This window comes from Peromyscus californicus, unplaced genomic scaffold (assembly GCF_007827085.1).
Source record: "Peromyscus californicus insignis strain IS unplaced genomic scaffold, ASM782708v3 Scaffold_17__1_contigs__length_78620276, whole genome shotgun sequence".
Classification (NCBI taxonomy): domain Eukaryota; kingdom Metazoa; phylum Chordata; class Mammalia; order Rodentia; family Cricetidae; genus Peromyscus; species Peromyscus californicus.
Genome location: NW_026294469.1, coordinates 31,680,327 through 31,704,489, shown reverse-complemented (window position 1 = coordinate 31,704,489; position 24,163 = coordinate 31,680,327). Strand labels below are relative to the sequence as shown.

The window sequence follows — 24,163 nt, the reverse complement described above, 5'->3', positions numbered from 1 at the left end:
CTTGGCTAGACCTGGGGTAGCCAGGGAATGAAGAAAAGATAAACACACAGACACACATATATATATAAAAAAAGCTGGGATTGGGTGGACTGGGCTCCTCTGAAGCATCCTGGTAGCTCAGCATGTTTATTACAGATAGATAAACAAGGAGGCAGGCTTATTATGCACAGCTAAACAAGGAGGCAGATTTAGCTGATCTTGGTAGGTACAGTCTCTGCAGGGAAGCAGTCTTCAGACTGTAAATGTCTAGGGGAGAAAGTTATGATGGATGTCTTAAGCACATGCATCACAGGAAAGCTTTGTCATGTCTGATAGGTAAACAGCGCTGGTGGCGGAGCTGGTTACTAGCGGAAAAGTCACGGGCCACGGCCACGACTACCAGAGTTACAAAGAGCTTTATTAGAAGGAAGGAGGGGATAGGAGGGAGGAGAGCCAGGCCTGGGGGGAGGGAGAGATGGTGGGAGCTGAGCAGAGAGCAGGAAGCAGAGAGGGAACAGAGAGAGAGCAGAGAGCAGAGAGAGAGAGGGTGGGGGTCTGTGTCCAGCTTTTTTTTTTTTTTTTTTCCAGAGCTGAGGACTGAACCCAGGGCCTTGAGCTTGCTAGGCAAGGTCTCTACCACTGAGCTAAATCCCCAACCCCCCCTTTTTTTCCCCCCAAGACAGGGTTTCTCTGTGTAGCTTTGCGCCTTTCCTGGATCTCGCTCTGTAGACCAGGCTGGCCTCGAACTCACAAAGATCCACCTGCCTCTGCCTCCTGAGTGCTGGGATTAAAGGCGTGCACCACCACCGCCCAGTGCTGTGTCCAGCTTTTTAAGGCGCAGATTGCATGACCATGTAGTCGCTAGTACCCCTTGATGACGTAAAACGCAAGACCCCAAGCAGCGCATGAACAGGATCTTAACAATGTCTTTAAGCCTCAGGCTTGGGGGAGGGAGGCTTTGACATTTTCTGTGGGGCTGAGGCATTGAAGTCCTCGATGTGACCATGCCCATGTCAACAACACACATTCGCTTCAGGACTTCATTCACTCAGGGCTTCCTCCACTCTCCAAACTTTATTTTCTTAATTTCTTTCTCCTTCTTAATGGATGTTTCCACAGTCAAAGACACCATCACTTCCGGACAACAGTAGTAGCTTCCTGTTTTCACTATTACACTTTTCCATTCTTCTTCAGAATGATCTTCGAGTAACACATAAACAGGACCACATTCTTTCCCTGCTGCTTAAAGCCTCTGAGTGGGCTCTCGTTGCGCCTGCTGGTTTGATGTCTGCCTTTCTCTTTTAGTTGCTACTCTCCATGAAAGATACAACGCTATCTTGTTTAAGTGTCTCTCCAGCATGAGCATGTCATGTACATAAAGGATGCTAGATGAATGTTGTTGAATGAGTGGAATCCCAATGGCTGTTGCTCTCTTTTGTGGAGCTAGGGATCAAACCTGGACCGTGCACATGCTAAGCAAGCACTTAACCCTAGTCCTCTTTAGAAAGATAGATTTTAGTCATTTAAATAGGAAATAATAAACTTGGAGGCATGAAGGTGGTTTTACATAGTTTGTATTCACGGAATCATTGGTTTACGTTTTGCTTTAAAGTCTCATGCTCATTAAAGGATACTCCCCACAAGACAGCAACTATTTCTGTTTTGTTCTCTGCTCGATTCTAGTTCTATGTCAGGTTCACTCGAAGTGCTTAGTAAGTATTTGCTATCTGAAAGATTTCAATTGCCAATGTGGTTTGTGATGACAAACGGTACAGGTCAGGTCAGGTCACAATTGTAACAGGAAAGTACAACCAGCTATAAAAGCTGTGGAGTATGAGATTCTCTCACTCATTCAAAAATATAAAGCACCTACCATGTGCCAGACACTGCTAGGCATAGTCCTAATATTACGAAGCTTGAAGTCTGGCGATAAACAGGCAATTAAATTTAGTTAGATGTTTTTTCTTTTCTTTTTTTTTAAGGGAGAGAAAGAACGAAGCACTTCAGGGAATATATGAGACATTTAACCCAGACGTGGAGTGTTAAGAACAGATTTCTAGCCTGGCAGTGGTGGTGCATGCCTTTAATCACAGCACTGGGGAGGCAGTGGTTGGTGGATCTCTGTGAGTTCCAGGACAGCCGAGGCTATACAGTGAGACCCTGTCTTGAAAACAAAACAACAAATAACAACCAAAAAAAGTGATTTCTAAGTTGTTACTAGTTACAAGAAGAAGGTGTGGAAAGCGAGGGAGTGTATTTGTGTGTGCACCCCTTATTTGGGAAAGCCGGAGCTTTCTTCTTTATAGCCTAAGGTTCCTTCTTTCTTTCATCCAACAATTTTTTTTATTGCGCTCATATCATACTCCAGGCATGTATTACACCATCATTAAATTTTACCTCCAACTACTTGTGAAAAAAAATTCTTTAGTACTGTTGGTAGCACATGTTTGAGTTGTTCGCCTCTCTTAAAGAGCTCTGCAGACTCTTAGTGTCTACTGGATTAATGGAAAAATGCATGAACAAATCTGAGCACTAGAGAGTAAAAGCCATCTATTATCAGGTCTGTTCAATAGAATATTTTTGTGCCCATGGAAATATTTTAGCATATATGCACCAACCAATTTGGTAGCCATAGACCGATGAGTACTTGAAATGTGGCTTGGGCGTGGTCTGAGCCAAGCTTCAGCAAACAGGTGGGTTTTTGATCTCTCTCCTAAAGGTGCAGATTGTTTGATAAATGCCATTAAATGTCTACATGCTGAGCTGTTGAATGCCACTGGTAGTAATATATACCTGTGCATAGTGGCAAGCCATAATTAGCACCTCACTCACTGAATAGCAATCAATTCCGCATGCTGGCATCCTGACAGACAGACAGCTCCACGGGGTGAGAAGGTTCACGTTCCTAATTCCACCTCCTTTAGTACTCACTTGCGGCAGTCCATCATCTTGAACTGCATCACGGATCTTGTAGTTCAACGTGCGGGTGACATCACTGCCGGTGTCACCTGGGAGTGGGCCTATGGCTACGACCAATTTCCGGTATCCTGTTGTCTTCTGGGAATTGTAGTTCACAGATGCCGGTTGGCTCTTAGTGCTCGTGGTCTGGGAACTACAACTCCCTGCTGTCCGCGAGATGCCCCCGGTTGTAGTCTCTGAGCTGTGAGATTGCCTCAGCAAGTGTGAAGTGTGTGCTCTAGTGTCCTGGGAGGCTAGGCTTCCCCGAGTGGGAGGGAAAAGTTGGAGCCACTTCTCTGAGGGTATCACCGGGACCACTGTGCTGGATCTTGAGTGATTTGGGCGGCACCATGGCGGTGAGTTTGGGCGGGAAGAGCGTCCCCAGGTTCGGGCCCTGGAACCCGGCTGTTTGGGTATTCTGGGCTCTCCACATGCTGCCTGTCGCCGGGAAGGGAAACCTCCTTTTCGGAAAGCCGCCTTTCCCTCGCTTGAGGCACGGATTTCCTGGAGAATCATTTGCTTTTCTCGCTAGTCTTCACTTGACACGGACTACTTGAATTCCGAATACGGAATTTCATCGTGCTTCAAATAAAAATAGAGGTAGAAAAAAGTATGTAAACGTTTCAACAACCAACATCGGGCACCTCACTGTGAATGTGTTTAAGGTCTCCGAGGGCACTGATTTTTAAATATACCTTAATTTAAAATTAAGCAGCTGGACCCGGTGGCACAGTCTAGTAATCTCAGCTACTTTGGAGACCCGAGACAGGAGGATTGAAAATTAAAGGCTTGCGTGGGCTATAGAATGAGTTCAAAGCCAACCCGCATAACTTAGCAATGGTGTCTCAAAGTGAAAAGTGAAAAGGGCTGGCGAGATAGCTCAGTGATAAGAGTTCTTACCTAGCATGATCAAGGCCCTGAATTCAATCTCCGGTACTGGGGAGGGGGACGGACTCAATAGCTTAGCAGGAGGGAGCGTCTGACTTTCAGAAATGAGAGGTATTCCTTGAGGCCTCTGAGAACAGGCGTTTTTTCCTCCTGCCACGTTCACCTACCGAGGTGGAGGAGCAGAGATGACTGGGAAGGGTATTTCCAGGTAGGCATGGTGACGGAAGAGTAACTGGAACCAGAAGCGATTGCACAGAGGGACACCGAGAGGCAGTGGAAAGACGGCACTGGGTGGGCTGGCAGGCTAAGCGCTGGTGAAAAGGGGAATCAATCCGTTATCAGTAGAAGGTCCCTCTAGGGTTGAAGAATTTTTGGAGCTAGAAATTATTTTTTTTAACTTAGACTTATGTAACCCAGGTGGCCCTGAAACTCACTGGGTAGCTTTAACTCTGAGTCCTTCCTGCCTCTTTCATTAAAGGGGATTGGATTTCAGCGGTCAATATCGTGCCTGGCTTAAAAGTAACTCATCTGTACTCTTCAGAAGATCATGGTTTTTCTTTCCTCCTCCTCCTCCTCCTTTTTTTGGGAAGTGTTACTTGAAATTGAGCCCAGTGCCTTGCACATGCTAGGCCAGTGGCCTACCATTACGTTGCATACCCACCTTGAAGGGACTGTTTATAGTTATAGTAATATCTTTTGAAGTGATTATCTCCATGGCTATTCATATCCATCGTTATGGGAGAAGTAGTGTTAGAGAGAGAGCCAGCTAGGGAAAAAAAACTCAAGAAAAGAGGCAGGAACGAATTTCTCCGTTATATTCTGTTGATGTGTGTGTTTCTGATTGTGCAAGGTTAAATATCTGTAAGTAAAAAGTAGTATGCTTTGATTCATAGTACACCTTGCAGTTTACAAAAGACTGTTGGGCCGAAAATAGACTGGAGCATCGAGGGGGTACTGAACTGTTAGACTGAAAACCAGGATAGAACTGTTGTGTTTCTGGTGCTGTATTTAGGTAGTGGTGGAGCCAGGATATGGGCAAAAGAACAAGGGAAAGTGGAAACTGGAGTAAATGAACGTCTCAGGCATTTCCAGTCTTCTGATACTGTGACATGACTCTATCATCTACAAAATTTGTGCTCAAGAATTGCACAAGCCAGTTACCAAAAAATAACATAAAAAATACTAGCTTTTAAAGCAAATTTATGGTTTTGTGTCAGATTGCCTTCACTTTTGTAAGTATTCATGTGGTCCAATTAAATAGGAATAGTATGTTGAGGGTATTACATTGTAGTGTCTAATTTTATCTATCACTCTGTCTGTGTCTATCTACCCGTCATCTATATACTCTCTCTTTCTACTATTCTGTCATCTACCTACATCTATGCTCTGTCTGTCTGTTTGTCTGTCTATCTGAGATAATGTCTCTCTTTGTAAACCTAGCTGTCCTGAAACATGCCATGTAGCTAATAAGTCTAATTTTCTTTTTCTATATGAGCACAGCTTTCTTCATCGATTTATGTATTCGACAAACATTCAGTGAGCATCCTCTAGGTCAGACCCTGTCAAACGATGTGAGTTAAGTCATCAGGCAGAGGCCTGGGTGATTCAAGCAATCCAAGGATCTTGGGCAATATGATATGTTCTGGGGGTTGAGGATACAGAAGTGTTTGGAGATACTAAACACAATTTGAATAAATTTCAGTGCTATTTCTTGCCTTTCTTTTTTTCTTTTCTTTTCTTTCTTTTGTTTGTTTTCTTCAATTAAAACATTTTTTTAAACAAAAAAACCGTTTTTTACTTGATTCATAGAAATTATATGTATTAATGAGGTACCTACCATATGTTTCAATGCATGCATACGTTGTGATTGGGTGAAATATCTATTTCCTCAAATATAGCTCCTTAATAGTGACAGCAGTCTGACTCCTTTCCTCTAGTTTGTTGTGAGTTCAGGTACATTATTATGATTTTGGTTTTTTTGAGACAGGGCTTTTCTGTGTAGCCCTGGCTGTCCTGGAACTCACAGAGATCTGCCTGCTTCTGCCTTCTGGCCTTCTGAGTGCTCGGATTAAAGGCCTGTGGCATTACTGTTGGGTTCAATAACTAACTTTTTTTTTTTTTTTTTTGGTTTTTCGAGACAGGGTTTCTCTGTGTAGCTTTGCGCCTTTCCTAGAACTCGCTTTGTAGACCAGGCTGGCCTCGAACTCACAGAGATCCGCCTGCCTCTGCCTCCCAAGTGCTGGGATTAAAGGTGTGCGCCACCACCGCCCAGCCAATAACTAACTTTTAATCTTGTTCATTTATATTTTGAGGTAGGCATGAGGAATTGGATCTGTCAGTGAACAGCTCAGTTCTTTGTGAGCCTGACTTTTTTTTTCCTCTTGGTTTTTCACTCAGGGTCTCATGTAGCCCAGACTGGCCTCAAACTTGCTATGTGGCTGAGGGTGAACTTGAATCTTGATCCTCTTACTTCCACCTCCCAGATGCTGGGATTATGGCATGCAGTAGTATCCCTGGCTCTTATTTTTTTAAAGCAAGCCATTCTGTGTCCTTTTGTATTTAATAGGAAAGAAAAGGAACAGCCAAAGTCGACTTCTTGAAGAAGATTGAGAAAGAAGTCCAGCAGAAATGGGAAGCTGAGAAAGTGTTTGAACTCAATGCATCTCATTTGGAGAAGCAGAAACAGACCAGGTGAGTTGGTGAGATCCTCACGTTCAACTGCTCCAGGAAGAGGAATGTGAGAAAGTGTGTATAATATGCAGTGGACTGAAGGAGCTGAGTTCCACCATGTATTCAAGTCATATGCTTCCTACGGAATTCTTAGATTTTGTTCATATTAAGACTTAAAAAAAAATTGTTTTCATTTGTGTGTATTTGCAAGTGTGTCATGATACGTGTGTGGAATTCAGAGGACAACTTACAGGAACCAATTGATGGCTACCGCGTGGGTCCTGAGGATTGACCTTGAGCTTTTGTCTCTGAGCTGTCTTTCCAGCCAGCCAGATTTTTTTTTTTTTTTTTTTTTTGGTTTTTCGAGACAGGGTTTCTCTGTGTAGCTTTGCGCCTTTCCTGGAACTCACTTTGGAGACCAGGCTGGCCTCGAACTCACAGAGATCCGCCTGGCTCTGCCTCCCGAGTGCTGGGATTAAAGGCGTGCGCCACCACCGCCCGGCCAGACAGATTTTTAAAACTAATTTTTTTCACATTTTGATAAGGGAGAGTATTTTGAAGTTTTGTATTTACTGACTAATAAAAGGAAAGTTGTTTCTTTGGGAAATTCTTACTGATATTACTCCAATATAGAATAAAAAATGTGAAGGGTACTGTTTTTGTTGATCTTATTTCATAAATACTGTATTGCTTTGCTACTAAGATAACATTTTTTCCCCCTTTTTTTTTGTGGCCGGAGAGACAGCTGTGGGGGCTGGGAACCGAACTCTTATATTTTTGGTTGTGAGCCTAGCCTTTAACAGCTGAGCCATCTCTCCAGCCCCTAAGAGAATAATTTTGAGGCAAATTGTAGACAGTTATTATTGGAAGAAAAGCAAAAGCAAAGTAATTGTCCTCAAAAAGAATGCTGCAATAGCTGGACACAGTGGCCACGCCTCTAATCCTATCACTCAGGAGGCCAGGGCAGGTGAATCCCTGAGCTTGAGGCCAACTTGATCTACAGAGTGAATTCCAGGACAGCCAGGACTACATAGAGAAATCCTGTCTCAAAAAACCAAAAATGTTAAATTAGTGTGTAAACCCTTAGTTTGGATATGTTGACATTGTTCAACTAGGGCACGGTGGTGCACACCTTTAATCCTAGCACTTGGGAGGCAGAGACAGGCAGATCCTTGAGTTCCAGGCCAGCCTGGCCTACACAAAAGCAAAAGAAAAAATGTGTGTGGTGGTGGCTAACTGTGAACTTACTGTGTGCTAGGAAGCATACCATATTCTCATTGAATTGTAAGAATTTTTTATTATGTTTATTATTATTATTATTATTATTATTTTATTTATTTATTTTTTTTGGTTTTTCGAGACAGGGTTTCTCTGTGTAGCTTTGCGCCTTTCCTGGAACTCACTTGGTAGCCCAGGCTGGCCTCGAACTCACAGAGATCCGCCTGGCTCTGCCTCCCGAGTGCTGGGATTAAAGGCGTGCGCCACTACCGCCCGGCTATTATTTTTTAAATGGTGTTTTATGGGTGTTTTGCCTGCATGTGTGTCTGTGCACCGTGTGGGCACCTGGTGCATACAAAGCTCCAAAGAGGGTGTCAGGTCCCTTAGGACTGGAATTACATACAGTTGTGAGCTGCTCTGTAGGTGTGTGAACTAAACTCTGGTTTGATAGAAGAGCAGCAGATGTTCTTAACCACTGAGCATCTCCAGTCCCTTGCTTAGCTTCTTAATAACCTTTCAATTGAATGCTTGTTTTTGCTTTTTGAGACAAGGTTTCACACTATCCCAAGCTAGCCTCAAACTTGCCATGTAGCAGAGAATGATCGGAATTGATCCTCTGCCTCTACCTCCTAAGTGCTAGAGTTATAGGCATGTGCTACCATGCTTGATCTATGTGGTGTTGGGGCTCAGACCCAGCACTTTGTGTATTCTGCGCAAGCAATCAACTAATTAAGCTATCCCCAACCTGGTACACAAGTTTTCTTTCTTTCTTTTCTAATTTTTTTATTTTTTATTAAGCTACATTTTATAGATGGTGAAACATACAGAGAAGCTAAGCAAACTTCTCAAAGTTGATAAGAATTCACAGGGTATGAGTCTTTTAAACTTCTGTCCTTCTAAGTTTTTGTTTATTTGTTTTTTTAAAGAGTCTCTCTATTATGTAGCTCTGGCTGTCCTAGAACTCATTATGTAGACCAGGCTGGCTTCTAACTCACCCTGCCTTCACCTTCCAAGGGCTAGGATTAAAGGCATGTAGGACTATTCCTTGTTCTGCCCTTCCAAGTATTAACCAGGCAAGACCAGCTTGATTTTTAAGAGCAGTTGAACTTAAGGTGTGACTGTAGGCTGTTTATAGGGCTTACTAATTCTAAAATTCTATCGTTTTAACTTACTACTTAGCTATACTCTAGTGGAATGTATGTAGTATGATATATTTAAATTGAAAAAGAAATTGCTGGCATACAGTATCTATTGTTATACCTTAAACTACGGTTTGTTGCTTCTGTAGTTTAGTTTTAGAATTTTTAGTCCACATTAAATAAATTTAATAAAAAATGAACCACAATAATGCTTGGCTCAGTAAAAGAATGACCGGTTGAGATATGTAATTTGTTGAAGAAGTTTATTAATATTGTGAAGGCCAAATTGCAAAAGTCTTGGTGAAATATACTGTGCTTTAATACAATTCACAAGTGAGCCACACTATTTGTAAACTATGGAAAAGGAAGAGAATGACCAAAGCCAAGTGGAAGTTACTGGTTTTCCCTTGTCGGGAGTAGAGAGCACACATGGTTGGTTTCACTGAGTTATAACTTGGAGGGTGCATTTGTAAGTGCTCAGTTATGTTACACGGCATAATAAAATGAATGTTTTATTTATTGAGACAGGGTCTCACTATGTAGCCTTGGCTGGCCTTGAACTCACTATGTAGACCAGAGTGACCTTGAATTCACAGAGATCCCCCTGCCTCCTCTGCCTTCCATCCTAGCTGAAAAATGAACACTTACAAATGTGCCATTTATGCTGTGTGATATAAATACATGTTACAAACACTTCTTATGAAAATGGAAGATCGTCTGAGAAATGAAGCAGCTTTCAATAAAGTGCTCCACTGCACGTGCTGTGTGATATTTAGGAAATCTCTCCACTGTGAGTGCTGTGTGATATTGAGGAAGTCTCTCCACTGCACGTGCTGTGTGATATTTAGGAAGTCTCTCCACTGTAAGTGCTGTGTGATATTTAGGAAGTCTCTCCACTGCACGGGCTGTGTGATCCACCTGCTTTTGGCTCCTGAGTGGTAGATTAAAGGCAAGTCCAGCCCAAACTTGCTACCTTTTAAATAGCTAGACTTTATTTTGTTTTTAAAAAGATTTTATTTTTGTATTATGTGTATGAGTTGTTTTGCCTGCATGTAAGTATACTAACGAGTGCTGTGCCTGCACAGTTCAGAAGAAGACATTTGAGCCCCTGGAGCAGTTGCAGATGATTGTGAGCTGTCATGTGGGTCCTCTTATTCTAGCAGCAAGTGCTCTTAACACTGAGTCGTCTCTCCAGCTCCTTAAAAAACTAGACTTTGAACAGTACTTGCATGACCAGGCATCCTTTCTATCCTATCGTTTATTGTGAAAGAAATTTAACATCTTCTTTTCCATACTTTCTTTTTCACTTGATTATTTTGCAGCAAGGACAAATACTTTGTCACCTTCCCATATCCATACATGAATGGACGCCTTCATTTGGGACACACATTTTCCTTATCCAAGTGTGAGGTAATGCTCTTCTGTTTACTAAGGTAGGATAGGGAGGGTCTATAGTAAATACCAGTTTGTATAAAATTGCATGCGTAAAATTCATTTCCTGTTAAGGGAATTTAAATTCTTTCTTTTAAAGAATAATTTTTATAGTTTAATTTTTATACTTTTGTTTCCATGCCATGTGCATATTTGTTCAGGGTTCTGGACATGTGTATGTTCAAAATTTCTGGGTTGGTGAAAACCAACAAAAAAAGATAGTGGAGAAGAATTTTGCAGTGATAAAGTGTCTGTTCTAAAGCTGGGAAGAGGGAAATTAGTGCCGTCAAAAGTTAGCGTTTTGTGTACATCTACAATTTAAATTTATGATTTAAAATTTGATTCTCTCCCTGTAGTTTGCAGTTGGATACCAGAGATTAAAAGGAAAAAGTTGTCTGTTTCCCTTTGGGTTACACTGTACCGGTATGCCTATTAAGGTAAGATTGCTTAGAGGATTGGCTTCCACTCTTCTTTTTCTTAATTTTTTAAAAATGTATTTATGTATTTTTTTAAGGTATGAGTACTCTATCTGCATGTATGTCTGCATGCTAGAAAAAGGCATCAGATCCCATTATTATAGATGGTTGTGAGCTACCTTGTGGTTGCTGGGAATTGAACTCAGGACCTCTGCAAGAGCAGCCAGTGCTTTTAAACCTCTGAGCCATCTCTCCAGCCCTTGGTTTGTACTCTTTTTTTTTTTTTTTTTGTTTTTGTTTTTGTTTTTCGAGACAGGGTTTCTCTGTGTAGCTTTGCGCCTTTCCTGGAACTCACTTGGTAGCCCAGGCTGGCCTCAAACTCACAGAGATCTGCCTGGCTCTGCCTCCCGAGTGCTGGGATTAAAGGCGTGCACCACCACCGCCTGGCCTGGTTTATACTCTTTTTTTCTTTTTCTTTTTTTTTTTTTTTTTCCGAGAGGGCCTGGAACCTATTCCTGGTTTATACTCTTAAGCTTAGAGTAAACAATTATACCTTGTTGTTGTTTCTTGGCTTGGGGCAGCTCCCAAATAAATCACACACAGAGGCTTATTCTTACTTATGAATGCCTGGCCTTTGCTTGGCTTAGTTTCTAGCCAGCTTTTCTTAACTTATCCTGTCTACCTTTTGCCTCTGGGCTTTTCCCATTCTCTTACTTCTGTAAATCTTATTCTTACTCTGTGGCTTGCTATGTAGATGAGAGGCTGGCTGGCCCCTGGAGTTCTCCTCCTCCTCTGGCTACTAGATCCTTTCTCCCAGTTTTCTCCTTCTATAAATACTCTCTGCCTGCTAGCCCTGCCTATCCTTTCTCCTGCTTTGCCATTGGCCATTCAGTTCTTTATTAGACCATCAGGTGTTTTGGACAGGCACAGTAATACAGCTTCACAGAGTTAAAAAATGCAACATAAGCAAAGGTAACACACTTTAAAATAATATTACCCAACAATACCTGATTTATGATCTTGGAATTGGATTTAACTTGTACCGTATTATGTTAAAGTGTTCTATGAAATGAGTGAAAATTAATTTAATTTTTTTTCTTTTTGGTTTTTTGAGACAAGGTTTCTCTGTGTAGTTTTGGTACCTGTCCTGGATCTCACTCTGTAGACCAGGCTGGCCTCAAACTCACAGAGATCCGCCTGGTTCTGCCTCCTAACTGCTGGGATTAAAGGCATTCTCCACTGCCGCCTGGCTAATTTAAAATTTTTTGAAGGGTTGGGGAGATAGCTTAATGGGTAAAGCACTTGCCAAGTGTCTTAGTGTTTCTATTGCTTTGAGGAACACCATGACCATGGCAACTCTTACAAAGGAAAACATTTAATTGGGGCTGGCTTACAGTTCAGGGGTTTAGTCCATCATCATCATGGTTGGAAGCATGGTGGCATGCAGGCAGACATGGTGCTAGAGAGGTAGCTGAGAGTTCTACATCTGGATCTGCAGGCAGCAGAAGGAAACTGTGCCACACTGGCCAGTCTTGAGCTTGTAAGACCTTAAAACCTGCTTCTACAGTGACACATTTCCTCCAACATGGGCATACCTACTCCAACAAGGTCACACCTCCTAATAGTGCCACTCCCTGTGGGCCTATGTGGGCCATTTTTATTCATACCATCACACCAAGTAAGCCTGATGATCTGAATTCAGAGCCCCCGAATCCACCTGAAAACCAGACACAGCAGTGCATGCAAATGTGTAATCTTAGTGTGCCCCTACCAGGATATGGGAAGCAGAAGGGTTGCCGGAAGCTCAGGGTCAGCTAGCCTGGCATATGGAGCAGTGAACAAGAGACCTCTCTCAAGCTGGAAGGCCGGGACTGACATCTGAGGCTGTCCTTTGACTTCCACATGTATGCACATGCATGGGCACATGCAAATTTATTGGAAGAAGGGCTTAAGTAAAAGTATACATTAGCCAGGTGTGGCAGGGCAATAGTCTCAGTTCTTCGGAGGCTGAGGCAGGAGGATTGAGGGTTTGAGGCTAATCTGAACTACACTATGAGACTGTTTCAGGGAAAAGAAAAAACACAAAGCACACATTGATGCACAAGTGATTTCTATGTCACTTTTAATGTGTTTTGAATAATTTATATATTCATGTCTGTTGGAATTGGGCAATTATTTCTAACAAGTAAAATGTACAGCAATTGATATGTATTTGTACACGCAGAATGGCATACAGTAATGCACGTCATATTTTGATCATTTTTGCAAGTTCATTTGCTGATGCATGGTATGTACAACTTTAATCTCAGTACTTGGGTGGTAGATGCAGGTGGATATCTATGAGTTTGAGGCTAGCCCGATCTATATAGTGAGTTCCAGGCAAGCCAAGTCTACATAGTGAGACCATGTCTCAAAAAAAGCAATACAATCCCAGCACTCAGGAGGCCGAGGCCAGCAGATCTCTGAGTTTGCAGCCAGCCTGGTCTACTGGTCTACATAGAGAGTTCTAGGCAAGCCAGATCTACATAGTGAGACCCTCCCTCAAAAACAAAACAAAATAAAAGCTTATTTTAGAAGTAATTCTCAATGAAGAATAGATCAGAAAACGAGAATTGAATTTTTTTTTCCTAGGCTGGCCTGAACTCACAGAGCTCCACCTGCCTTTGCCTCCTGAGTGCTGAGGTTAAAGGTGTTTGCCACCATCACTCTGCTGAAAAGATTTTTTTTTTTAAGAGTTAAGTTCTCCAGCATCTACCTTTAGTTTGAACACAATTTATGACATTTTATTAACCTCCTTCCTTCAGTATCGATCTTTAATTCTAAGAGTTTTTTTTTTTTTAATATTTATTTGTTATGGATAATAGCCAGAAGAGGGCATCAGATCTCATTATAGATGGTTGTGAGCCACCATGTGGTTGCTGGGAATTGAACTCAGGACCTCTGGAAGGGCAGTCAGTGCTCTTAACCTCTGAACCATCTCTCCAGCCCCAAAAAAGATTTTAAAAGTAATAGAATTAGGATTTTTTTTGTTGTTGTTGTTAAGACAAGGTCTCATGTAGCCTAGGCTGTCCTTGAACTTGCTGTGTAGCCAAGGATGACCTGCCTTCACCCCATAAGTCCTGGAAATATAGGCTGTGCTGTCATGCCTGGTGTGTATGGTGTGGTATGTATGGTAGAATCAGGACTTTATGTGGGCGAGGTGAGCACTGTGATGCCTAAGCTCACCCCAGCCCAGGAACTTGTGTTTTGCAGCCTGCTGTTTTGGCAGCTGTCAGACTTGCAGAAGAGGTGAAAGGGTGGTACTGGGAATGTTTAGTGTGTTCTACTTGCAGTCTGGTGCCTTTGCTTTAGCTCTGTCAGCTCACACCGAGGCACCCATGCCTTTCTGTAGTTATTCTGTGTACTTTTTGAAAGTGAGTTGCAGATGTTATGCTATCTACCTGAAGATTTTAGTGCACACCTCTCTCTCTATAGCGCATCTCCTTTATAGTGTGTATCTCCTTTGCAGTATGCCTCTCTCTCTTGTAGTCTTCATCTCTTTTGGAGCATGCATCTTTCTTTCCTCTGTAGCATGCATCTGTCTTGTAGCGTGCATCTCTGGAGAGCAGGGGCATTCTGTGTACCACTGTAGTCACATTATCTCCTCTTGATTGAGTGTTGATGCGATATCATCACCTGTATCTTCTCTGTAGCCTTGGTCGTCTCAAGATGTCTTTCTTGGTTGCATTTTTACATTTTCTTCTAGGGGTTGTGCTTCACATGTAGTTCCCTTTAGACCCTTTAGTTGTTTGTCATGATGTTAATCAATGTTTGGGTTTAGAGACTTTGAAAAGAATACTATATTGATGAGGCATAAACTTCCCATTGTGTCACATCAGAAAGCATACGATGGCAGCCTGTCCCATTTTAGTAACATTAAGTTAACACATGACAGAGTATGTCATTCTAAGGGTGTCTTCCTTAGTAATTAAAAAGTAGCCTGTGGGGACTATTAAGAACCTCTGAATGGCTTGTAATTCTGTAGCCTAGTGGTTTTAACATCTTTTCATAATCCTGGCTTATTTTAAAGATTTATTTATTTATTATGTATACAGCATGTATGACAACAGTCCAGAACAGGGCACCAGATCTCATTACAGATGGTTGTGAGCCACCATGTGGTTGCTGGGAATTGAACTCAGGACCTCTGGAAGAGCAGTCAGTGCTTTTAACCTCTGAGCCATCTCTCCAGCCCCTGGCTTATTTTAATTACTGTATTCGTGGTTGCAAAATGATGACTTTTTTGTGTTGCATATGTGGTGTTGGAAATTGAACTCAGGGTCTTATACATGGTAGCCAAGTGCTCTAACTCTGGGTCACATCTTCAAATCAAATGGTGAGACTTTCTCCCTTTTCGGTACTGGACTTTGAGGCAAGGCTTTGCTTTACTATGTAAATAGTCTCTCTAAACCTGAATTATATTCATATTTTTATTTAATTTTTACTTTGAGACAGTCTTGTTATATTGCCCAGGATGATCATGAACTTGTAATCCCCCTGCCTCAAACCCCAGAACAGCTGTATGTGTCAGTAGTATCTTTATTTGTATCTTACTTACTAACTAAAACTCTTCAATGTTTTAACTCATGGTATAGCTGCGAAGAGCTGTGGTGGAAAGCCCAGTTCAGTAGCTTATAGTCTTGGATAAATCACTTAATGTCAGTGTCTCTCTGTGTAGCTTTGCGCCTTTCCTGAATCTCACTCAGTAGCCCAGGCTGGCCTCGAACTCACAAAGATCCACCTGCCTCTGCCTCCCGAGTGCTGGGATTAAAGCCCAGCTGTTTTCTAATTTAGTATTTGTCCTGTCTGCCTAGCAGGAGTGCTGATTACTACCAGGGTAAGAATTTACCTCCCACTACAAAGATAATCTTCAAAATGAGAAACCTTTAGTATTGTTACCCAAAATGACATACTGTGTTTTATGAATCTTTTCATTTCTCCTGTTTAGTGTATCAGGATGCTACATTGAGTACTGTAGATATTGAATAAAATACAAACTATATCAGAGGATTTTGAGGTGTGTGATTTGCATCATTTGGGTTTTCTATTGTGACACGTATAGAATATGTATGTATAGACGTTGCAGTCAATTTTAGTTGGCCTTGGAAACAACTTTATTTCCTTGAGTTCTGAACTTGGCTCTCTCTCCTGTTGTGCTGTAGGCGTGTGCTGACAAGCTGAAAAGAGAAATAGAGCTGTATGGCTGCCCTCCTGAGTTTCCAGAGGAAGAAGAAGCAGAGGAAGAAAGCAGTGTTAAGCCTGGAGATATAATAATGAAGGATAAAGCCAAAGGAAAAAAGGTCTGGTGGTTATTTACGTTTCAGTTTCTTGGCTAAAGTTTTCCCCTCTCTTGTTTATTTGTACCTACCCAACACTGGCAGGTGCCTGTCTCATGAAAGGTACTTGGTAATTTTAAGAAACTATCAAATCAAGGCTGCTTAGATGGGTCAGTGGGTAAAGAGCTTTCTGGGTAAGCACAACATCTCTCTAAATCCCAGCCCTCCATTAATGAGATGGGAGGTAGAGACAGAAAAATCCCTAGAAGCTTGTTGGCTAGCTAGTCTGGAGCCACAGTGTCGAACAACAGAGACTCTGCCTCAAACAAGCTGGAAGTCAAGAAATGCTACCAGAGGTTGTCCTGACCTCTACATGTGCAGCATAGTTACTGATGAGCGTGCACACATAAACATACATCATAGGTAGAGACAGAAAAATCCCTAGAAGCTTGTTGGCTACCTAGTCTGGAGCCACAGTGTCGAACAACAGAGACTCTGCCTCAAACAAGCTGGAAGTCAAGAAATGCTACCAGAGGTTGTCCTGACCTCCACATGTGCAGCATAGTTACTGATGAGCGTGCACACATAAACATACATCATATATATATACCCACAAAGATGAAAAATACATCAGATCAGCTGGAGAGATGGATCAGCAGTTAACAGCACTGTTAACCCATGTCCCTTCCCAGTACCTACATCGTGGTTCATTACTGACTGTAACTCCAGTCCCAGGGTATCTGCTGCCCTCTTCTTGCCCCTTTGAGTACCTGCATGCATATGGTACACAGACATACATACAGGCAAAATACCCATATACATAAAAATAAAAAAAAATACATCAAATCAAAATATTGTCTGGCTTTCTTGTTATTTTTTCACTTTTGATATATTCTAAATTTAAAGGAGTTTAAAGATAGTACAGCATTCCAGCATAACCTTTGCCTACCTCCCGTAATGTTACTCTTCTGTAACTGTGATACAGTTCTCCTACCTCAGCAGCTAACATTAGTTCAGTGCTGTGTACTAAATTATAGAGTTCATCTGAAGTTTTTTAAAAGAAGACTTCACTTTTTAAAAGATTCTATGTTTAGTTATGTGTGTATGTGTGTGTCTTTGTACGGGTTTGTTATGTGCAGGTAATTACAGAGTCTAGAAGGTGTTGGATCCCCTGGAACTGGAGTTGCAGGCAGTTGTGAGCAGCCTGATGTGGTTGCTGGGAACCTAATATGTGTCCTCTGCAACAGCAGTGTGCTCTCCTAATTGCTGAGCTTTCTCTGTAGCCTCCTTATTTGAATTAGAAATTGTATGTAGGAGGGGGATAGGGGCAAGCTTACCAGTGGGCTCATGCTTATGGAGGTGTGTGGGCAAGCTTACCAGTGGGCACATGCTTATGGAGTTATGTGGGGGCAAGCTTACTAGTGGGTGCATGCTTATGGAGGTCAGAGGACAGTTCTGGAGTAGGTTCTTCCTGCCATCCTGTAGGATCTAGGATAGGACCCATAGTAAGTCCTCTTGCTGACCTTGTATTTGAAGTTTTACCTCTCTGTAGTTTGAAGTTTTCCTTGTCTCTCCCAGCACCAAGGTCCCACAGCCACTTATAAAATTCCTGTGTCCCGCCTGGTCCTGCAACTTCTCAGACCCAAGTAAACACACAGAGGCTTATCTCAATTACACATTGCATGGCCATGGCCTATGGCTCAAGCTTCTTGCTAGCTAGCTCTTATATCTTAAATTAACCCATTTCTATTAATCTTACCGTTCTGCTGGCATGTTGTTCCTTCGGTGGTGGCTGGTGTCTCTCTCCTTCTGCCTTTCTTCTTCCTGTCTCTCTTCAATTTCCCACCTAGCTATATAACCTGACTTGCTATAGCCCAGATGGCTTTCTTTATCAACCAAATCAGAGCAACACATATTCACAGTGTACAAAAAGATATCCCCCATCCTTCTCCTAATGGCTTTTCTCTGTTTTAAGATCCAGTTGGGGAGTGGGGGGGTGCAGGGGCTGGAGAGGTGGCTCAGTAGTTAAGAGTACTTGTTGCTCTTGCAGAGGATCCAGGTATGATTCCCAACACCCACACATGTGGTAGTTCACAGCCGTCTACAACTCAGAGTTTGAGGGGATCTCATCCCTTCTTCTGACTTCTGAGGACACCAGGCCTACACATACTATGTATAAATACACGCAGGCAAAATATACATGAAGTAAAAGTGAATAGATTTAAAAGAAAAAGACTCAATCTGGAATCCACACTACACTGTTGTCTTCTATGATTTTTGACGTGGAGTATTATTCAGATATAGAATTTATTGACTGTCAAAAAAGGTCATGTCTATTTTTGTGTTGCAGCGATAATACCACAGATTGGGTGATTTATGCTGACTGGAAATTTTTTGGCCCACTGTTCTTGAGGCTGGGAAGGCTTATGTTGAGAGTTCAGTACCTGATGAGGCATTTCGTGCTGGTTATCTGTCAAGGAAGGGCAAAGAAATAGTAGTAGGACAGGAAAGAGAGAGACAGAGAGGGAGAGAGGAAGTAACATGTTCAGGAGGGCCTGGGTTTGTCTTCTGTGGTGCAGCAGTACTCCAGTCTTGAGGGCAGAACCTCATTAAGATTCTACCTCTTAACGCTGTTACATGGGGAATTAAGATTCCTATGGTTACAGTGGGGGCCAAAATTGAAACCATTCAATAGACTGTCCTTCAGTTTTTATTTTGACCTAAAAAGGGCATGTGTGCTATTAGAAGAAAGGAAAGAGTTTGATGTTAAGACCGTCATGATGGTGCTCCTTAGTGGTCCTTCATTTTATTGTCCCTAGTGTCTGTTTCCTGGGGGACATCCTAACAAAACAATATCCCTGCCTTCTGTGGCCTTGCAGTGTATCAGCAGTGTTGTTGTGAGGCAGAGCACAGATCCCTTGTGAGAGAGCCTGTCTACATAGTGAGTTTCAGGCCAGTTAGGACTACATTGTGAGACCCTGTTTCCAAAAGAAACAGAATTACCAAGTGGGATTACTGAATTAGAGTTACTGTGGTCCTGGGATTCTGAACAGTTTTTGGCTGTGCTTTAATGGAGTTTGTGTTTAATTGTTTTCAGAGTAAAGCTGCTGCCAAAACAGGATCTTCCAAGTACCAGTGGGACATTATGAAATCCCTTGGGCTTTCTGATGAAGACATAGTGAAGTTCTCTGAAGCGGAACATTGGCTTGATTATTTCCCACCACTGGCTGTTCAGGATCTGAAGAAAATAGGTTTGAAGGTATGCCATCGCCGTCAGTGTTAACGACAAGTGAAAGGCATTTATTTTTATATCATTTAATAATATAGGGAACAACTTTTAAATTTACAGCAGTATATTCTGGCTGAATGTCACCAAAAATTTGGATGTTATTAGACTGGCAACTAGTGGGACTCAATGTGAGGAAGAAAACTTCAATATTTGTCTTATCAGAATACATTTATTAACAGTTGGTAAGAAAGGGGTTTTATTTAAAGAATATGAAGACACCAAAGTGTGTTTAACTTGAGTATGTTGACTGTATTACTTAAGTATTTCTTTTAAATTTCTTGTAAATCTTATATGTTAGCTAATATGTAAGTGTGTATTTTTTTGTTTTTTGAAACAGTTTTTCTGGGTAGCCCTGGCTGTCCTGGAACTCCCTCTGTAGACTAGTCTGGACTCAAATTCAGAGAACCACTTGCCTCTGCCTCCTGAGTACTGGGATTAAAGGCGTGTACCATTACTGCTCAGCAAGTGTGTCTATTTTAAAACCTATTAATTAAACAAATTTAAAACCTATTAATTAAACAAATTATTTTAATGATTTATATGTATCTAATGTGTGGAACTAGAGATTTTTTTCTTTAATAGTTGATCTAATTTTAAGTTGGAATAAATAGTAGAAAGGTAAATAGTTGACTCATAGGAATCCTCATCTATAAAAATTATCTTTTCCTTTTCTTTCTGTAGGTAGACTGGCGGCGTTCATTCATCACCACGGATGTGAATCCTTACTATGATTCTTTTGTTAGGTGGCAGTTTTTAACATTAAGAGAAAGAAACAAAATAAAATTTGGGAAGCGGTGAGTTTGTTTTGTTTCAGTATAGTAAACTAAAAATCATAATTCTTGCATTGCAGTTCAGTACCTGTATCCTGTCTTTTCTTATTCTCTCTTATCTGTCCATCCACCCATTCATCTGTCTGTCTGTCTGTCTTTTCTTTTTTCATCACTCTCATCTCGTTGTGTTGTAGCTCTTGTTTTCCTTTAATCTTGCCTGTGTCTACTTTCATTTTTGTGTTGAACTCCGGGCTTGCACCTGCTTGACAAATGTGTTGTCACGGAGCTGCATTCCCAGTTCCTTGCTGCTCAGTGTCTTGACTTCTCTGAGCTGTTTTGTGTTTTTGACAACTAGAACCAGAGAGAATGGGATGATTCTGTTCAATATTCCTAGCAAACCACTACCAAAATTTTTTGTGTTTTAGCTTATACTTCTATAAGTTGCTAAGTTTCTTTCTTGATTATGTAGATCAAGTAAAAACAACTTACACTTCATATGTGAATATCTTTTTTTTTTTAATTTTGTTTTTTTTTTGAGACAGGGTTTCTCTGTGTAGCTTTGCGCCTTTCCTGGAACTCACTTGGTAGCCCAGGCTGGCCTCGAACTCACAGAGATCCGCCTGGCTCTGCCTCCCGAGTGCTGGGATTAAAGTTGTGCGCCACCACTGCCCGGCTTTTTTTTTTTTTTTTTTTTTTTTTTTGAGACAAGGTTTCTTGTGTAGCCCTGGCTGGCCTGGAATTTGCTCTGTACATCAGGCTGGCCTTGAACTCACAGAGCTCTTCCAGCTCTTCCTGCCTCTGCATCGTGAGTGCTGGGATTAAGGCATACTCCACCACTGCCTGGCTATGTGAATTTATCTTATACTCTTACGTTTCATTACTGCAAAGCTAAGGATAATCCATAATTTTCAGTATTGCTCTCTTTCAAGAAGTTGGAGATATTAATAACTACATTTTCAGAACTACTCATCAAAGCATGAGTAATTTAGACACTGGCTTGGTTGAGGATGTTAGTCACAACTCACACTTGTAATATATTAGTGATACTCGCTGATACATTATGATGTAACTTGAATAATATAACAATATTTGCTGTTTATCGCCCTTATTTTCCCTTCTAGGTACACCATCTATTCTCCAAAAGATGGACAACCTTGCATGGATCATGACAGACAAACTGGAGAGGTGAGTATTTGGGACACTGAGTAGTCACTGTAATACTCTTTATTATGGCCAATGGCACTCTCTTCATTGGAAGGAAGAATTATTCCTATGTGCAAGAATCCATGTCAGAAATTTGAAGCAGATTCCTGCATAGGTTAGCAGAGTGAATCTATGTTTTTCCCCTTGTTTATTTGTCTAGGGTGTTGGACCTCAGGAATATACCCTAGTTAAACTGAAGGTGCTTGAACCGTACCCATCAAAATTAAGGTAGGTTTACTAAAAATTACTGTTTCATTATCCTTTTTTCCTTTTTCTCTTTCCTTTTTTTTTTCTTCTTTTCTTGGAGACAGGGTTTTGCTTTGCAGCCTAGTGCTCTTGCACTTGCCTTCTGGGTACTGAGATTCAAGTTGCCACTATGCCTGGCTTGATTTATCATTTCTGAACAATCAGGTAATTATGAGGGAAGCCACATTTTTAATATAAACATGTGCTTTTTCTTCTTAGTGGCCTGAAAGGGAAAAATCTCTTCCTAGTAGCTGCTACCCTTAGACCTGAGACTATGTTTGGACAGACAAACTGTTGGGTTCGGCCTGATATGAAGTACATTGGGTTTGAGACAGCGAATGGTGATATATTCATCTGCACCCAGAGAGCGGCCAGGAATATGTCGTACCAGGGCTTCACCAAGCACAATGGAGTGGTGCCTGTTGTGAAGGAATTAATGGGGGAGGTAAGTTGGGGAGCACACTCTGGATTTTCGTTGTAAAATTAGAGGAAAGTATTAGCAGTAGAGCTTGGAAAAGCATCCAAAAACTTTGCAATTAGAGTGCACATGGGATAATGTATGCAGGGCATCTGTGTTTTGCAAGGCACATAACTGTCAGGGTTCTCCAGAAGGCTCTGCCATGCCGAATCCGCACCCCTTCAAAGGGGCCTCTGCCCTGACATAACCATGATAATTGCTGGGTTTTTTTTTTTTAGATTTATTTATTGCGTATAGAGTGTTATGCCTGCTTGCTAAAAGAGGGCACCAGATCTCATTACAGATGGTTGTGAGCCACATTGTGGTTGCTGGGAAATGAACTCAGGACCTCTGGAAGAGCAGCTAGTTCTTTTAACCACTGAGCCATCTCTCCAGCCCAATAATTGCTATTCTTGAACTTGACCTAATGGAATCATTCTGTATGTCGTCCTGTGTGTCCAGCCAATCCCAAGCAATCTGGTTGCCTGTTTTTATTTTCTGTGGGGTAGTCACTGCATTATCCCTACAATAGTGTTTTTAAGTTTTGATTCAACTCAGCAGGTACTTGATTGAAAAAATACACAGTTCTTCCTTGGGTTAATAGCTCTATGAGAATAGTGTTTTTGAAAACATTGCCTTTGTTCCTGAGATTGGAATAAGAGCTGCTTTTCTACCATTTAGTAAATAATATCTTTGGTTTCTTGATAAATAAGCTGTAAAAGAAAAATATGATAGACTACTGTCTCCCTTTCAGTTGAATTTTTATTTATTATTTATGTTGTAATTTTTTTTTTTTTTTTTGAGATTGGGTCTTATGTAGCCCAGGCTAGCCTTAAGGTTGTTACATAGCCAAGGATGACCTTAAACTTCTGATCTTCCTGCTTCTGCCTTCTGAGTGTTGGGTTACAGGCATGTGTCATGACACATATGATGCTGGGCATTGAACCCAGGGTTTCGTACATGCTGGGCAAGCACTGTACCAAGTGAGTTACAGCTCTAGCCATTTTGTTTTTCTAAGACGTATTATTCTGTAGCCTATCCTGGCCTTGAACTTGTGGCAGTTCTGCTTTTCAGCCTTCTAAGTCTGGGATTATAGCCACTATGCTCACCTAATGTCTTGTGAACTTTTACAAGATTCGAAAGTCAAAAGACACAGAAAAATAAAAATGATAGCTCTTTAGGGCAGGGATGTAATTAGTAGAGAGCTTGCTGGTGTTGTGAGGCCCTGATGTTAGTCCCCAGTACCACAGGGGAAGCGGACATCCATGTTGATACATTTTCCTTTCCAGATGTAGTTAAATGTGTCTGTGTCCTGTGTGTTCTTCCAAAAATATTTTCATGGTTTAACAACACATAAGTTATAGGCAAATGCATATGGATATTGTGCTGTATCTTGCTTTCTGTTTTACCTTACTGTGTCTTGGCAGTAACTACCAAAATAGCTTCCTTTTTTTTGGTTATAATTACACAAGCTTTCACTGTTTGGCTCTATAATAATTAATAGAAATCTGAATGATCTGAATGGTTTGTCTTTTATTCTAGAAGCAGGTTTTTTTTTTATTTTTTGGAGACAGGGTTTCTCTCTGTAGCTTTGGTACCTGTCCTGGATCTCACTCTGTAGACCAGGCTAATCTTGAACTCACAGAGATCCGCCTGGCTCTCTGCCTCCCGAGTGCTGGGATTAAAGGTGTGTGCCATCACCACCCAGCTACTTTTTATATATTTTATTTTGTGTACTTGGTGGAGAAATTGTGCACATTTATGGTGAGCAACATGATGTTTTGAAATATGTATTCATGGTAGAATGGCTAAGTAAAGCTAATTAACAAGCAGTACCTCAGATTTCCCATTTCTGATGTGAGACTGTTTCAAATCATTGTGATTTTTGACTGTGTAACACCTTGTCATTAACTGCAGCAACTGCCTTGTGCAGATATAGCTCTCAGGAGTTTATTCCTGTATAGTTTTCAACAGTAGCCTCTTGACCTTAAAATTTAAATATTTATTTTAACTTTTTGTTACTGCAGCTACATGTATTTCTTCACCTTTTTGCTCCTCTTTTACAGGAAATCCTTGGGGCTTCACTTTCTGCACCCCTGACATGCTATAAGGTGGTCTACGTTCTTCCTATGCTCACCATTAAGGAGGATAAAGGTACAGACTTTGCTATTAGAATGCTTTGCT

The 24,163-nt window shown here is 41.4% G+C and overlaps 1 protein-coding gene across 1 annotated transcript in view; it reads left to right on the top strand.

Moving 5' to 3' along the window:
- The first annotated feature begins 3,125 nt into the window (after positions 1 to 3,125).
- The window catches only part of Lars1 (leucyl-tRNA synthetase 1), a 60,138-nt gene continuing 39,100 nt past the window's right edge, over positions 3,126 to 24,163 (top strand). The window contains exons 1-11 of the mRNA XM_052742093.1: positions 3,126 to 3,293; positions 6,392 to 6,516; positions 10,175 to 10,262; positions 10,640 to 10,720; positions 15,901 to 16,038; positions 19,112 to 19,273; positions 19,985 to 20,097; positions 21,195 to 21,258; positions 21,437 to 21,504; positions 21,742 to 21,967; positions 24,046 to 24,133. Coding sequence (XP_052598053.1) covers positions 3,288 to 3,293; positions 6,392 to 6,516; positions 10,175 to 10,262; positions 10,640 to 10,720; positions 15,901 to 16,038; positions 19,112 to 19,273; positions 19,985 to 20,097; positions 21,195 to 21,258; positions 21,437 to 21,504; positions 21,742 to 21,967; positions 24,046 to 24,133 — 1,159 coding nt within the window. The 5' untranslated portion in view covers positions 3,126 to 3,287. The remainder of the gene's footprint in view (positions 3,294 to 6,391; positions 6,517 to 10,174; positions 10,263 to 10,639; positions 10,721 to 15,900; positions 16,039 to 19,111; positions 19,274 to 19,984; positions 20,098 to 21,194; positions 21,259 to 21,436; positions 21,505 to 21,741; positions 21,968 to 24,045; positions 24,134 to 24,163) is intronic.